Consider the following 16,927-nt stretch of genomic DNA (forward strand, 5'->3'; position numbering starts at 1 on the left):
ATAGTGTGACAGTGTGTGACTATAGTGTGACAGTGTGTGACTATAGTGTGACAGTGTGTGACTATAGTGTGACAGTGTGTGAGTATAGTGTGACAGTGTGTGACTATAGTGTGTGTGACTGACAGTGTAGTGTGACTATAGTGTGACAGTGTGACTATGTAGTGTGACAGTGTGTGAGTATAGTGTGACAGTGTGTGACAGTGTGTGACTATAGTGTGACAGTGTGTGACTATATAGTGTGACTATAGTGTGACAGTGTGTGACTATAGTGTGACAGTGTGTGACTATAGTGTGACAGTGTGTGACTATAGTGTGACAGTGTGTGACTATAGTGTGACAGTGTGTATAGTGTGTGACAGTGTGACAGTGTAGTGTGACTGACTATAGTGTGACAGTGTGTGACTATAGTGTGACAGTGTGTGACTATAGTGTGACAGTGTGTGAGTATAGTGTGACAGGGTAGATGACATGGTTTGTTGTTTTCACATTAGTGAAGTGGTTTTGGTTTTGTAAAGTGCAGGTTGCAGGTTAAGTGACTCATTTGACAGAAACACAGTTTACATTAAGGATGTAAGTCTTGCTTCTGGATCATGGGGACATTTTAGGTGGTATGTGCTTTCCTTTATTCTGGTGAGTTTTAGATGTAACAATTTATACTATAAACCTGTAAGAAATCTGTTCAGCTGCTGATCATGGTTTTCAAAAAAAAAAAAAAAAAAAGAAAAAGCCAACAAGAACTATGCCATATTTGTCACGTGACCTTGTCTTCATACTTTGGTCTTTGACTGGGCGTCATCTAAACAGGTTTTTAGAAATGACAGGCCAGAGCTCAAAACCTTGTTCCACCTTGTAACACAATCAGTGTTGGGGAGTAACAGATTACATGTGCCGGAGTTACATAATCAAAGTACAAATTATGAGTAACTGTATTCAGTTACAGTTATTGTTTCAATGAGTGGTAATTGGATTACAGTTACTTTGTTGAAATAAATTGATTACATGGAGGTATTTTCCTGTTTTCACATTTTGGGCTAAACCTGTACTGAAACCAGGACTAAAACCAGGACTAAAACCAGGACTAAAACCAGGACCAAAACTAGGACTAAAACCAGGACTAAAACCAGGACTAAAACCAGGACTAAACTAGGACTAAAACCAATTCTAAAACCGATTCTAAAACCAGGACTAAACCAGAACTAAACCAGAACTAACCAGGTCAAACAGTATGACACTTAACAGTAAGTGGACATAATTTAAGGCAGCAGTGATCTCATATAAAAATAATTTCTCTATTAGTAATATTTTTAATATGCTTAAGGAAAGACTGGACTTTTTATTGTCTTTTAGCAAACAAAACTTCTTATATGAAGATTTCCTAGTCTTTGCTTCTCTACAGTAAACACTTACCTGTTCATGGAGACTTGGGCTCAACAGACTGTTTGAAGAGAACAAACAAGAATTTTCAAGATGTGGTTGCTACATTCATGTAGTTTAAAAAGCATGACAATATCAAGTAATCCAAAGTATTCAGATTACGTTACTCACCTAAAGTAAATAAATGGATTACGCTACAAACTACATTTTGGAGTATGTAATCTGTAATCTGTAGGGGAATACATTTTAAAAGTCACCTTCCCAACACTGAACATAATAAAGTGGTAATCCAGAAGTGCTCCTGTGTTTTTAAAGACCATTCAGCTTCAGTTCAAAAGGAGTTCAAAGCAACATAATAATATGCAGTGCATTTCAGAGCAGGTCTAATCTCTAAAGGCCTCCAGAATGAGCTCTGGAAAAAAACAGGACTGTAGAGACTCTGTGTTTGAAATTGAGACGTTTCAACTTCAGAAGACATTTCACTTTTGATTATTTATATTTCAGATTTTACAAAATCAGGCCAAATTTTCTCTTTTGGACATGGGCAGCAAGTGTGAACAAACATAGAGGTAAAGTCGTAACAGCTAATTTACAGAATAGTTATGATTTGAAGAATACAACGCATTTATTTAGGTAAATGAAGGATTAAACTGTCCGACAATTGATTTCCTTGAGTGTAAATTTGAACTACTATACAAATTGAGAGAGAGGAGGGAGACAGAGGAGAAAGGAGAGAAAGGAGAGAGAGGAGAGAGAGGAGACAGGAGGCAGAGGAGAGAGAGGAGGAGACAGGACTGAACATGATTTAAACCCTGAGACACTGAGGATTTAAACAGTTTTAGAAAATCCTGACAGGAATGTGGAGAGACAGAAGAACCGCAGGCTTCAACCCAAACTTCACATGTGGCTGCGGGCTCATTCACAAAGATACTGCAGGGGGCGCTACTGACTGCAGAATCAGGCTACTCTTACAGATATTTCACCTTAAATGCCCTGTACCTGATGTTTCCTGTATTTGAACATACTTGTCTTGCCCCAGTACACAAATATTGTAAAATCATCTCATGAGGTCAAAATAAATTCACTGTGTAACGACCACATGTAATTATTAAGTGTATTAAGAATCTAGAGCCCCTTTAAATGTTTCAGTATGTTGTGTATTATGCAAATGAAATATTATGTTATATAACTGTTACTATAGTTTGAGTTGTATTTCTTTATATTATTTGATTTCCCCACAGCGTACAATCCCTGCGTCTCAGAGCAGTCTGGTCCTGCAGCCTCTCCTCTCAGACACTGAGTACAAAGTGGCTCTGACTCCTGTTTACTCAGAGGGAGATGGACCCACGTCCGCCCGCTCCGCCCGCACACGTGAGTCTGCACCCTATACCCGCGAGCCACATCGCACACACCTCCTCAGGGTATGAAAGGGCACAGCGAGCCACAACATACAAACACTATCAGAATACAAATTATGAGCAAGTGTATTTGGTTACAGTTACTGTTTCAGTGAGTGGTAATTGGATTACAGTTATTTTGTTAAAATAAATGGATTAAATTGTTGTTGTTTTTTTATTTTGGTAATTCCACGCATTGCCGGAAACCCAAACAGAATACATGCAGTAAGAGCTGTGTAAAGGTTTTGTTAACGTTGGTGGCGTAAGTAACACGATGGACGAGGTCGTTAATAATCGACGTAGTTAATAATCTGATTCTGCATCATTTTGAGTAAAAAACATCCAATATTACAGATTTTTACTGGTCTGGCGCCTTTATGTTTGTAGTGAAAGTGATTATTATTATTATTATTATTATTTTTTTTTAATAAAGAATATGACACTTAACAGTAGGGTGGACATCATTTAAAGCAGCAGTGATCTCATATAGAAACCATTTCTCTATAAATAATCTTTTTAATACCATTAAGGAAAGACTGGGCATTTTATTGTCTTTTAACACATAAAACATCATTTGTTAAGATATAGTCTTTGCTTCTCTACAGTAAACAAAAGTCTGTTCATGGAGACTTCAGATTACGTTACTCACCTTAAGTACCTTAATGGAGTCGGTTACAAACTACATTTTGGGGTATGTAATCTGTAATCTGTAGGGGAATACCCCTTTAATACCTTCTCATCACTGACTGTCACAGAGTATGAAACAGCGCCGCTAGTCACTATGTACACACTGTCACAGGGTGTAAAAGGGTCTGAGACAGCACCCAGGTGTTACTGTCTGTCACGTGCTGAAAATGAAGCATGGATCTATAATCAGACCTGGATAAGTCTCTGTTCTGGTGTGAGATCGACTAGTGGCTGCTCCAGGTACTGCAGCTCCCGGTTAGCTCGGGTCCAGACAGAATTCTCCCATAGAACACAATGTAACAGAGGGTAAGTGTCGGAGCACCTAACCATAAAGCACAGTGCACTTTTTTGTGAATTCTGCTCGTGTTCTGACAGGGCATCCACAGCTTTCACAAAGGGCTGATGCTTGTGTATTTAGCCGAGCCCATCTAGCTATCACTCTGATTGGCCAGACCTGATCACATAGTGCATGTTTCTGACATCACACAGTGTGCCAGTATTCAGGAAACAATGCAGAAGAAAAAAATATTTGTTTTGACAATTTGAGCCAATGAGCACAGGCCACTGAAAACAACATGACACCGTTGGTTGTTTGGTTTATCTTCCAGGTATTATTATACTAGTATTTCCATTATATGAAATGAAATATTCCCCACCCTCTCTCTTCTTTGCTCTATTTTTGTGAGGTAAGAGTGTTTCTGGGTTCAACTCCCAGGGTCACCTTGGCCTTTAAGTGTAGAGTTTGCATGTTCTGTCTGTATGTGTTTTTTTTTTTGTTTTGTTTTGTTTTTTTATAAGGAGAGTAAAGTGTACCTCTCTCTCCACAGTGCCTCTGTCTGCTCCTAAAAACCTGCGCGTGTCTGAGGAGTGGTACAACCGCTTCAGGATCAGCTGGGACGTCCCACCCTCTCCCACCATGGGCTACCGCATCGTCTACCAGCCTGTGTCCGGTGAGAGAGCAGCACTCAACCAGGACTGAATCAAGACTAAACCACAACTAAACCAGGACTTGAACAGAACTAAACCAGGACTAAACCAGGACTAAACCAAACATAAATCTGAGCTCTTGGTGGTCTCTGTTTTAACTGTATCCTGTCATTATACTTCGTCATTCTTGTATATCTATCTATCTATCTATATACTTTTTTTTATGTTCCTTTTTGTATAATGTCTCTCCAGTCCCTGGTCCAGCCCTGGAGACCTTCGTTGGGGAGGATGTGAACACCATGCTGATCCTGAACCTGCTCAGTGGAGTTGAATACAGCGTCAAAGTGATCGCCTCCTATACGACAGGGTCCGAGTGAGGCTCTGACCGGGAGGGCCAAAACATGTGAGAAAACCAGGACTAGACCAGGACTAGACCAGGACTAAACCAGGACTGAACCAAGACTGAACCAAGACTGAACCAGGACTGAACCAAGACTGAACGAAGACTGAACCAAGACTGAACCATGAAGGAACCAGGAATGAACCAGGACTGAACCAGGACTGAACCAGACTGACCTGAACCAGGACTGAAAACCAACTGAACCAAGACTGAACCAGGACTGAACCAGGACTGAACCAAGACTGAACCAGGACTGAACCAGGACTGAACCAGGACTGAACCAGGACTGAACCAGGAATGAACCAGGACTGAACCAGGAATGAACCAGGACTGAACCAAGACTGAACGAAGACTGAACCAAGACTGAACCATGAAGGAACCAGGACTGAACCAGGACTGAACCATGAAGGAACCAGGAATGAACCAGGACTGAACCAGGACTGAACCAAGACTGAACGAAGACTGAACCAAGACTGAACCATGAAGAACCAGGACTGAACCAGACTGAACCATGAAGGAACCAGGAATGAACCAGGACTGAACCAGGACTGAACCAAGAAGGAACCAGGACTGAACCAAGACTGAACCAGGACTGAACCAGGACTGAACCAAGAAGGAACCAGGACTGAACCAGGACTGAACCAAGACTGAACCAGGACTGAACCAAGACTGAACCAGGACTGAACCAGGACTGAACCAAGACTGAACCAGGACTGAACCAGGAATGAACCAGGACTGAACCAAGAACTGAACCAGGACTGAACCAAGACTGAACCAGGAACTGAACCAGGACTGAACCAGGACTGAACCAAGAAGGAACCAGGACTGAACCAAGACTGAACCAGGACTGAACCAGGACTGAACCAGGACTGAACCAAGACTAAACCAGGACTGAACCAAGACTGAACCAGGACTCCAACGGTAAAGTGGCTGCTTCGTATTCAACAGGGTCAGTGAGTGAGGCTCTGACTGGAAGGGCCAAAACACGTGAGAAAACCAGGACTAACCCAGAACTGAACCAGGACTAGACCAGGAATAATCAAGGTCTCTTCATGTGCAACTCAAACCCACTGCCTTACATAAAGAGGTTAAAATGTGGAGAAATAGCTACGTTAAAAAAAAAAAAAAAAAAAAAAAAGGGAATTGCTGAGACTGGCCTTATGATTTAAAGTATAATTGTGTATTATATTTATTATATTAGAATGTTGCTGCCTCCTCAAAAACATACCTAGAGCTTTGTTTGTTCACACATGTTTGAGGTACCATTTATTTTTAGTCTGTCTACATCTGTAGACTTTATGATGACCTTGTGATGAAGCCATTGTTATCAAGTTAACAGATCCTTTTACCTTTAGTTGAGTAGAGACTGGAAAAGGTGGAACAGAGTATTTTCTCAGCAATAATGTGTCCTACCACAATCACAGCACACAATCCAGTCAAGTCATACAGGGAAAGCCAAAACATGTTAACGAACCAGGAGTAGACCAGGACTGAATGAAAGCTAAATCAGGACTGAATAGGATTTGAATGCAAATGATCTAAGGGACCACCCGTATGGAGGTAACATGTGATCTGTTGGTTTTAAATTAGACAAACTGAGGCGGTGCTTGAAGCTACACTTAATTACAAGATCAACGTGAAAGGGGCTTTCCACTCAGCTTCATGTGTTCTAAATACCACCTCTCTTTTTACTTTTTATTTCATTTGAGCCTTAAAGAACGTCAAGTTTCTCTAATTTGGACTTAATTTGGTCTAATAATACATGTTGTTCATATAATTTATAGTTTTACTCCTATCAAGAAGTGAATTATGTTCAAAGTTTGGCAAAATTTCCCCATTTTTTCAAATACATTAAACATCATTTCAACAAAATAAAGGTGTTTTCTTAGTTTTGTATTTGTCAAATGATCTCTGTGTACATTTGTGGAGTTTGGACCAGTGTACGTGGTAGTTGTTCGGTTGCTCTTACGTGATGTCATGATTTCCACTGAGGAAGTAACGTTTTAAACCCCAAATATTGCCAAACTGGGAATGAAATATAATGATCTTGAAGGTGCTTTGTGTTATTGTCTTAGGCAGTTGTCTGTTAAAGCTTTAGTTCTGGTGTTTGAAATGTTTCTTCTTCTCGTTGTGTTGCAGTGTACCTGGGAGTGAACAACCTCAGAGTTTATACGACCAAAGTCAACAGTCTGTGTGTCCAATGGCAACCGCACCGCCACGCCACCGCCTACAGGGTCAACATAGAGGCTCTGTCCAGTGAGTACTACTACTACTACTACTGCTGTAGTACTAATACTGCTGTACTGTACACGCCACCGCCTACAGGGTCAACATAGAGGCTCTGTCCAGTGAGTACTACTACTACTACTGCTGTAGTACTAATACTGCAGTACTGTACACGCCACCGCCTACAGGGTCAACATAGAGGCTCTGTCCAGTGAGTACTACTACTACTACTGCTGTAGTACTAATACTGCAGTACTGTACATGCCACCGCCTACAGGGTCAACATAGAGGCTCTGTCCAGTGAGTACTACTACTGCTACTGCTGTAGTACTAATACTGCAGTACTGTACATGCCACCGCCTACAGGGTCAACATAGAGGCTCTGTCCAGTGAGTACTACTACTACTACTGCTGTAGTACTAATACTGCAGTACTGTACACGCCACCGCCTACAGGGTCAACATAGAGGCTCTGTCCAGTGAGTACTACTACTACTACTGCTGTAGTACTAATACTGCAGTACTGTACACGCCACCGCCTACAGGGTCAACATAGAGGCTCTGTCCAGTGAGTACTACTACTACTACTACTGCTGTAGTACTAATACTGCAGTACTGTACACGCCACCGCCTACAGGGTCAACATAGAGGCTCTGTCCAGTGAGTACTACTACTACTACTACTACTACTACTACTGCTATAGTACTAATACTGCAGTACTGTACACGCCACCGCCTACAGGGTCAACATAGAGGCTCTGTCCAGTGAGTACTACTACTACTACTGCTGTAGTACTAATACTGCTGTACTGTACACATCGCCACCGCCTACAGGGTTAACATAGAGCCTTTGCCCTGTGAGTACTACTGCTACTACTACTACTACTACTACTACTGTGCTTCAGACAGAGCAGAGCTTCAGACAGAGCAGTACTTCAGACAGAGCAGTGCTTTCAGTTGGCATCACTCTCTCAGGGTATGTTGATGACATCAGCTGTAAAGTATCAATGACTTACTTGTGTATTTTCAGATGGACAGAAGCAGGAGGTGAAGCTGGGCGGAGGCACCGGGCGTCACTGCTTCACAAACCTCAAACCCAACGCCCAGTACAAAGTGAGTGTGTACGCTCAGCTGCAAGACGGGACGGAGGGCCCCGCCGTGACCGTCACCGACAAGACACGTGAGACTTTTATTCTGATTGTAATCTACAGATCAAACAGACACATGACAGAATTATAACACTGTCCTGAATGTAGAAACAAAACTACCAAATCAAGATACAAACATAGAACTTTTACTTGATAGAAAAATAGATAGATAGATACGAAGCTCTATTTGCGTATTTGGTACTATGATATTTATATTAGAACACATTTTATATTTATATTATTTGGTATATTTATACCAAATCATCTCCAATCTTATTTGGTATAAAGAGCAGTGTATACTGTGTCTAGTCCAGCTGGTTAAAAAAGATTTATGTGTTTCTTTTTTCACAGTTCCTGTTCCAACTCCGCCTCCAACCAAACCACCCACAACAACTCCATTACCCACAATCCCCGCTGCCAAAGAGGGTACGCAACATCACATTTCCTCTCCATAAACATGTGTTACATGTAGTACTGACAGCTGTAGAACAAGCTGTAGTAGGTAACATAGTAGTACTAGTACTAGTAGCCAGAGGCAGTCAAAACAGACCAGGTGCTGGTGATCTTAGTATTTGCTGTAGTATTTGCAGTAGTAGTACTTGCAGTACTTGTACTTGTACCACACAGTGTGTAAAGCCGCTAAAGCACACCTGCTCTTCTCTGGTAATGGTTAGAGTAGTCACAGTAGTAGTATTTGCAGTAATAGAATTTGCAGTAGCAGTACTTGCAGTAGTAGTCACAGTATTTACAGTACTTATACTTGTACCCCACAGTGTGTAAAGCAGCTAAAGCAGACCTGGTTTTCCTGGTGGATGGATCCTGGAGCATTGGAGACGAGAACTTCTTGAAGATCATCGGTTTCCTCTACAGCACCACCGGAGCTCTGGACCAGATCGGACCGGACGGGACCCAGGTAAGACTGGGTTTAGATCAGGTTTAGACCTATTTTAGATCAGGTTTAGACCGAGGTTAGACCAGTTTTACGCCAGGTTTAGACTGGGTTTAATGTAGTATTTATTTCCAGACTTTAGTTCTGGTGTAGTCCTGGTTTAGTCCTTATTTAGCTCTGGTTTAGTCATTGTTTACACCTGGTTTAGTCTTTATTTAAATCTGGTTTAGTCCTTGTTTAGTTCTGGTTTAGTCCTGGTTTAGTCCTGGTTTAGTCCTGGTTTATTCCTGGTCAGTACATGTGTGTTTTTGTTGGTGTTTTTCAGGTGGCCATCGCTCAGTTCAGTGATGACGCTCGGACTGAGTTTAAACTGAACTCGTACAGCGACAAAGAGAAGCTGCTGGACGCCATTAACCGCATCTCCTACAAGGGCGGCAACACCAAGACCGGTGAGAGGGACTTTAGAGTCAGACTTTGCACTGACATCATGCTGGGATACATTGAATGTATGTCTATGGAGGAAAGTTGAGTAGTTACCGTGGTGACACCATGCACACATTTCCAATCATGGCCAGAAGGATTGTCAGATTGTGTTAGTCTGAAACCTTAAGTTCTGCAGTACATACAAATAACCAGTGGAGGGAGCCAAAGTGTCTCTTACTTACACATGTATTTTTCAGACTTACATTTCTTAACGTCTATTTACTTTTTAAACTATTAACTCTAGTGTTGTCACGATACGTAAAATTCCAAACCTGATTTTGGTATTCAGGAATAGACTTGATACTCAATAACGATTCCGATACCACGATGATAATAAAAACACTCAATAGAATGTGATTTTAACATTAATACTAGTCTATGTGCTCTTATACTTATTCGGATACAGCTCAAGATCATTCTAAAGACATTCGGGAAAGGCTCATTTCTGTCCTGTCAATGGGACTTTTTTAGTATCAATACCTGCTCAAATGAGTATCTAGATTCGATACTAGTTTGAGTTAGTATCTGATTTTTGATACTTTTGACAAACTTATCCTGTTCCCACTGTGTTTCACCAACTGATTTGTGCTGCTAAACAAGTCCCTCTCGAATAACATTACAGTCCCAAGCTCAGTCACTCTCACCTTTTAGTTGAAAATCAAACTCCTAATCAGGACCATGAACTCTTATATTAATCACAGGCTCCTGAGAAAAGGTGCTGTTTCAGACTTAGACCTTAAAGCTTATCAGGCTGTGTTTCCTCATACATTATGCCAGCATGGTGACTGATGGACATTCCACCATAGAGATACATGTGACCCTCCCAGTGTGATGTCACTACAAAATATCCATACCCTGCTCTGAATGCTGGGGTTATGGTCTTACCTCTGACATGCCCCCCGTGTTATTTGTGTTCCTTTCAGGCCGGGCGATTAAGCACGTGAGGGAGCAGATCTTCACCTCTGAGGGGGGCATGAGGAGAGGGGTCCCCAGGGTCCTGGTGGTTCTGACAGATGGACGCTCTCAGGATGATGTCAACAAGGTCTCCAAGGAGCTGCAGATGGAAGGTACTTTTACCTATCTTGAACAAAACTGACTCGTGTTGCTTCCTCTTCAAAAACATATCTGAAGTTGTGTTCTGTTTCATGCACACATGACTGAGTAACCCTGTGTACTGCATTCAGACCAGGATGTCAAAAAACACTCTGGACGCCTCTAGTTGTGTGTGTCTTGGACACTGTGGACCAAAGGGAGAAAAATACTTGACACGCGTCCAGGGCGTTCACTGTGGTCGGCAAGTGCCTTGTTTTCCCAGTCGAGTATCTTTAGTGAGTTTATTAGATACAACACATCGGTGGAGGTGATTGGTTCAGCGATTGCAGCGTTTATACTCATACTCCGCTAATGACACGGTGTAGATTTCCTGTTCAGGTGTTTATGACTCCCAGGTCTTTCAATGGGTTTTTTTCTTCCTTCTTTTGCGTAATAACGTCACTACGTCACAGGAAAGTTATGCTTTTTTCAGCTTCTGATGCAGATGCGTCTAGAGCATCAACGGCTAAAGACTCAGTCGCGCTGCATAGACACCAGACTGTTGTCGCGCTAACGCCGGAAGACCAATGCAAAAACGCAGGAAGACCCCCTAGACGCGCGTCCACAAAGACTTTGCATGTGAACTGCTCTGGTCTGAACACAGCAGGGTCAGTCCAAATCACAAATCAGCACATGTCAGATGCCCTCCCCTAAGAGCCATCTCAGATTTGGCTGAAAAAAATTCTAAAATTTTCTAAAATCACCAAATGAAAGAATCGCAAATTTTAGCTCAATCCCTTGAGTTGTTCCTGAGTTATGGCCCATTGAAATTTTGGTGCCATGTTCACTTTTTCTGAAGCCTTAATTTATAAGCATGTTTCAGAGACCAGAACTTCATCATAAATAGAGCTAGGAAGCTGAGACTTTGTATTGTAGATTCTTTGTCATCGATTCTGAATCTGTTGTCAAATATTGGGGATCTTTATTAACGGGGGGTGTGGTGCTGCTCAGTTTTTTTTTCCAATGTTTGAGGTCCAAGATTTATTTACTGTTGAACCTGAATATTTGAGAGAATGACCATTTCTGACAACATTCTCACACTTTTCTGAGCTTTCATGTGGATGTTGTAGAGACACAAATCTGGTCACAGACCAAATGTGATCTTTTTGGCCCCTTCTTTGGAGTCTCGGTTCCTCATGTGGCACAGGTAGATGTTGATTTAAAAATAAATAAATAAATACCAGAGAAATGTTGGCATATTCTGATTAGTTTAAAGTAATAAAAACATCTACTATTAACTTCCTTCATTTCAAATGGAATTTTTGAAAATGAGTCTCATGGGTCATTTTTAGTGGAGTTTAGGGACTTTTCCACTTGCAGAAAGATTAAATTACCTTTAATAGACTTAAACACTGTTTGCTTGTTACAAGGGAAGACAGTTGAAGATTATTGTGGTACATTGTTTGTGATGGTTTTGGTGACACAGTAAAACACTCGGCTGCAAGGACCAGTCTTCAGACAAACTGACAACAATCAAATATTGACCTCACTCCAGATGTTTGAGTGGAGTTTCACAAAACATAAAGAAAGTAAAGGTTTTCTTTACAAGCTCTAAAGACATTACAAACCATGAACTTACTTCCAAATATATCTGCTTGGAGTAAATAGATCTTGGACCTCAAAAAAAAAATTAATAAATTGAGCAGCAACCAAATGTGAGATTTTCGGGGCCCACCGCGCCCCCCCTTAAAATACCAAATATTTGACAACAGATTCAGAATCTATGACAAAGAATTGACAATAATACAAATTTTCAGCTTTGTAGCTCTACTTTTGATGAAGTTCTGGTCTCTCAAACCTGCTGATAAATTAAGACTTATGAAAAAGTGAACATGGCCCCAAAATTTCAACGGGCTATAACTCAAGAACAACTCAAGGGATTGAGCTAAAATTTGAGATTCTTTACTTTGGTGATTTTAGAAATTTTTTGTATTTTTTTTCAGCCAAATCTGAGATGGCTCATAGGGGAGATTCCTTGAAAACAGCCGATTTCATACGGACTGACCCAGCATTAGTCTGTCTACGCCTCCAAAGATCATTGTGTAGAGGGGCGGAGTTTGATGTGCAGATGCCAATCACACTGCTCCTTATATGTACAGTAGTCTTCCAGACCCTGCCCCCACTCCTCTAGTCCTCCAGGAACTGTCCAGTTTATCAGCTGTATTTGAATTGTGGTTGTGGACGGAGTTTAGGTGTTTAGTCCCACTTTCACACCACATGTTAGCCCTGGTTCATGTTCTCCTCTTCCTCTGTGTCGTTCAGGCTACATCGTGTTTGCGATTGGATTTGCCGACGCAGATTACGGTGAGTTGGTGAGCATCGCCAGCAAACCCAGCGACCGCCACGTGTTTTTCGTGGACGATCTCGACGCCTTCAAGAAGATCGAGGAGAAGCTGGTGACGTTTGTGTGCGAAGCTGCTACAGCCAGTGAGTCACTTCATCAGGGATATGTTAAATGACTCAGAAATACAGTTTTATTCACGTTTGCTTGTGATTTTAGCTTGTCCTGCTGTCCCAATGAGCGGCAGCACCACACCAGGTAAGAAACAACAACTAACCCCAACCCTAAACATACACACAGATCAAATCCTCCAGCTACAAGAGTCCAGAGCAGGACTAGCTCACTATGTGGAGCTCTGAAGGATGGGTCAAATGCAGAGGAGACAACAGTGATATTGAAGTGTAACTTAAAGACACTGTGCCTGATTTTTACTGTCTTAAAAACATTTAAAACAGAACTATTTCATTTTAAACCATTTTGCAGTGGTCCAAAGTTCTTCCTCACTTACTTTATGCATTCTGAGCCTAATTATTCACCACAATGAGTTTATAAGCACTGCACACTTTGTGATTCTCAGACAATAAAACGCTGTATAATTAGATGCAGACAGTGCACAGTGGACTTAGCTTTGGGATGCAGGAGTGCTATTTGGAGATACACAAATGTGCAGAATTGTTCTTTTGGTGCTCTTCAGTGTAGGGACCAGTCTCAAATACAAAGTAGGAAAAAACTGAGGCACTCGAAAAGTACAAAATAATTAAAAGCCTTTAATAGCACATGGCAGATAAAGTTAAAATCACGCGTTTCGGACTTCGGCCTTCATCAGGGCAAACTCAAGATGGATATCACAGTCACATGTTCACAGTGGGCTGGCCCACAGTCCCCTGGTGCATGATGGAACATGTAGGCTGAACAGATTCTAGTTAGAAGCTACTTAAGTTCAAATATAATACAAGATATACATAGTACAAATCCCAATCTATCTGAAAGGGCTAGTCTTAAACAGTTTCATGGAGTCAGAGATGCAAAACAGAAATTGCGTACTCATTTAAAGTTTGTGGTTTTAAGAAAGGGGGAGAAATCTAACTCTCCATTGAGTCCTGGAAACTGGGTGGCCTTGAGAGTGTAGATCCAGTAGGACTCTCTCTGTAATATTTTTTTTTCAGTCTATCTCCTCCTCTTATTGTTTCTTTAATATGTTCAAGAGCTCTTTATACAATATCTGTGTACTGGTTAAACTGAAATCCATGTGGAAAAATCAGGCACAGGACCTGTAAGAATTTTAAGATTAGGGATGTGTTCCAGGCGCTGGTAACTGGGACGCTGCTCAAACTGATAATTCCTACTTGTGAACTTTAACTTGTTACAGTTTTATACATTTGCATGAGTTTTACATTAGCTGTGTTGTTTACATACAGGTTAATCCAGCTGCAATTTATAACATTTGTGTAAAATATTGGGGAAAAAAGTGGCGTCCCGGTGTCTGGAACTAAGCTCATTCTACATCTTCGTCTTTCTGCACTGACTTGATGCTGGTCCATGTGACATTGCTCTGAGATAGAGCTGATAAAATAATTAGTTTAAGACTTAATTTTTACCTTTGAGACCAGGAAAGTCCCTCTGAGATTTTGAGTCTTTTTCAGTTCACTGCAGGTTTTCACTTTTTTTCTTTTTTTGTTTTGTTTTTTTTGACGGGGTAGCAGGGGGAATGCGTGGTCTTTGACTGGCTGTGTTGTTCCTGCCGTGTCAGGTTAAGGTTAGAGGAAAGTGTCGGGTTAGCCACTCAGCAGAGACGTTATCAGTTGCCAGAAATCCAATCAGAGGCCGTGCTTTCCCCGCTCCCCGTCACTAACAGGCCTCAGACGGGACGGGCCTGTTGCACATGCTTCAGCAGGAGTGGAAACCTGTAGACCACTGTTCAACTTCAGTCTGATCTGTGTGTACGTGTGTTTGTGTGTGTGTGTGTGTGTGTGTGTGTGTGTGTGTAGGCTTCCGGATGATGGACCTGTTTGGCCTGGTGGAGGACAAATACAGCACCCTCTCTGGTGTCTCCCTGGTCCCTGGAACCTTCAACACGTTCCCCTGTTTCAGACTGCACAGCGACGCCCTGCTCGCACAACCCACCAAGTAACTACACATCATCATATTATGTAACGTGTAACTAACATGTAACTAAGGCTACGCTCAGACTGCAGGGCTTCATGCTCAGTTTGGATTGTGTTGTGAAATCAGATTTTTTTGCGATGTCATTCACATTTCCAGTTAAATGTGACTTGTTGGTTGATCTCCAGTGTGAACTTTAAATGCCCCAAAAGTGTCCCACATGGTCATTGGAGGACACGACCACGTCACAAACAGTGAGCGTTCTTAGTGTTTACAGAAGTCGCCTAAACTCTGGTCTTATTTGTATTTGTATTTGTCTCTCAGGCTCTTTATTTTTCCACAGGTCCACCTGTAGCTGCACTCGTTCGTTTCTTTGGCAATTATTTCAAAAAACACCTGGTTCCCCTCCAATTTGACCTGAATACAGCGATCCCCCTAGTATGAATGAACTCATTTGAGCCTTACGTGTAGGTGGATGAATGCACCTTGTCCGTTCAGACTGAAGTTACATGTCTTCAGAATGTCATTCAAGTGCTTGTGTTTTAGCTTTGAGTGCAGTTTTATTTTATTAATGTTCATTACTGAGAAAACCTGCTCACAAATGCAGTAACTGTAAATCTATTTCTAGTTGCATGTCTGCGGCACATCAGAGGTTTTGACTGTGAATGGTATGCGAAATTGTGTCTTCAGGTTTTAAAATATAATTCAAATATTTTAGTAGAAAATAAACTGAGGGCCAGATTAAAGGTCTTTGAGGGCTGGATCTGGCCCCCGGGCCGTATGTTTGGCACCCGTGGTCTAGCGACATGACATGTATAGCTCATTCTGCTCTCTGATTGGATAATCATCTTGAGAAACAAAACCCCAGAGATGTAGATAGACTAATAATAAAGAGTTATTCAGACATGTGTGAATGAAACTAAACACAACTCCAGGTCTGTTTTTGAGGAGGGAACAACATTGTAACACAGCCTAAAGCTCAAGAGTCATTTTTGCACAATATCTGACTTTTAGGAGCATCACTGTAAGAGAAGACTCAAATCTGAACTGGTAACATCTGACACACAGGGAGGGCATCTGACACACAGGGACATTACCACCACTCACCTGTATTCATGTGATTTCTGTCTGAATAGGTTCCTCCACCCTGAAGGCCTGCCCTCGGACTACACCATCTCACTCCTCTTCAGGTATGCTTATATTCGGAAATCTGATTTCAAATTAACCCTAAAAACATGTCTGAATAGATGTGTTTTTCTTTATTTTCATGAGTCTAATCATAAATATGTGTGAATCAGACACATTTTGTAACAGATATGGAATTATATTTACATGTCACATCTGCTGTGTCCAGCCAGGAAGTGAAATGATAAACTCCACCAAACTAAAAAAAAAAAACATATTTTAAAATGAGGCTTTTTTTTGTTTTTCTTTTTTTTGAGTAAAATGTTCAAGCTAACGATGCTGACTGTGTTATAGTGAGATGTGTTTAACCTGTTATATATACTTGAAATATGCCCTTTCATTCATTTCAAAATGAAACATTGATCTTGTAAATCTGCAGGCTGCTCCCGGACACGCCCCCTGAGCCTTTCGCCATTTGGGAAATTCTGGACAAATCCAACGAGCCGGTGGTGGGAGTCATCCTGGACAGTGAGTGTTTCAAATGTCACCAAAATACCCAAACACATCAATACAGGCAATGTTTGTTTAGTTAAAGCTTACACTTTTAGATCAGAATATACCATAACAAAGGTACATTGTGTAACATTTCTGTAGAGTACGGCATTAAATGTAGCTATTTGAGTTTTATTCAATCAAACAACTAAAAGCTAAAACTAAAACAACATCTCCATCTCCAGACATAGTCTATCTTAAACTCAAAACTATTTCAAGAGGGGGGATTCTTCAAAAAATACCTG

At 41.2% G+C, this 16,927-nt stretch overlaps 1 protein-coding gene across 1 annotated transcript in view; it reads left to right on the forward strand.

Annotated features, from left to right (window-relative positions):
• LOC110156493 (collagen alpha-1(XIV) chain-like) overlaps positions 1-16,927 on the forward strand; it is a 109,208-nt gene that overhangs the window by 54,428 nt on the left and 37,853 nt on the right. The window contains 15 exon segments of the mRNA XM_055157208.1: positions 2,616-2,745; positions 4,286-4,408; positions 4,638-4,758; positions 5,744-5,772; positions 6,925-7,041; positions 8,040-8,189; positions 8,509-8,583; positions 8,931-9,070; positions 9,372-9,495; positions 10,453-10,596; positions 12,884-13,048; positions 13,122-13,160; positions 14,891-15,029; positions 16,142-16,195; positions 16,570-16,658. Of these exon segments, the coding sequence (XP_055013183.1) occupies positions 2,616-2,745; positions 4,286-4,408; positions 4,638-4,758; positions 5,744-5,772; positions 6,925-7,041; positions 8,040-8,189; positions 8,509-8,583; positions 8,931-9,070; positions 9,372-9,495; positions 10,453-10,596; positions 12,884-13,048; positions 13,122-13,160; positions 14,891-15,029; positions 16,142-16,195; positions 16,570-16,658 (1,639 nt within the window).

The sequence above is a fragment of the Boleophthalmus pectinirostris genome, unplaced genomic scaffold (genome assembly GCF_026225935.1).
Source record: "Boleophthalmus pectinirostris isolate CB_2022bp ecotype Guang Dong unplaced genomic scaffold, ASM2622593v1 HiC_scaffold_21, whole genome shotgun sequence".
In the NCBI taxonomy this organism is placed as follows: Eukaryota; Metazoa; Chordata; class Actinopteri; order Gobiiformes; family Gobiidae; genus Boleophthalmus; species Boleophthalmus pectinirostris.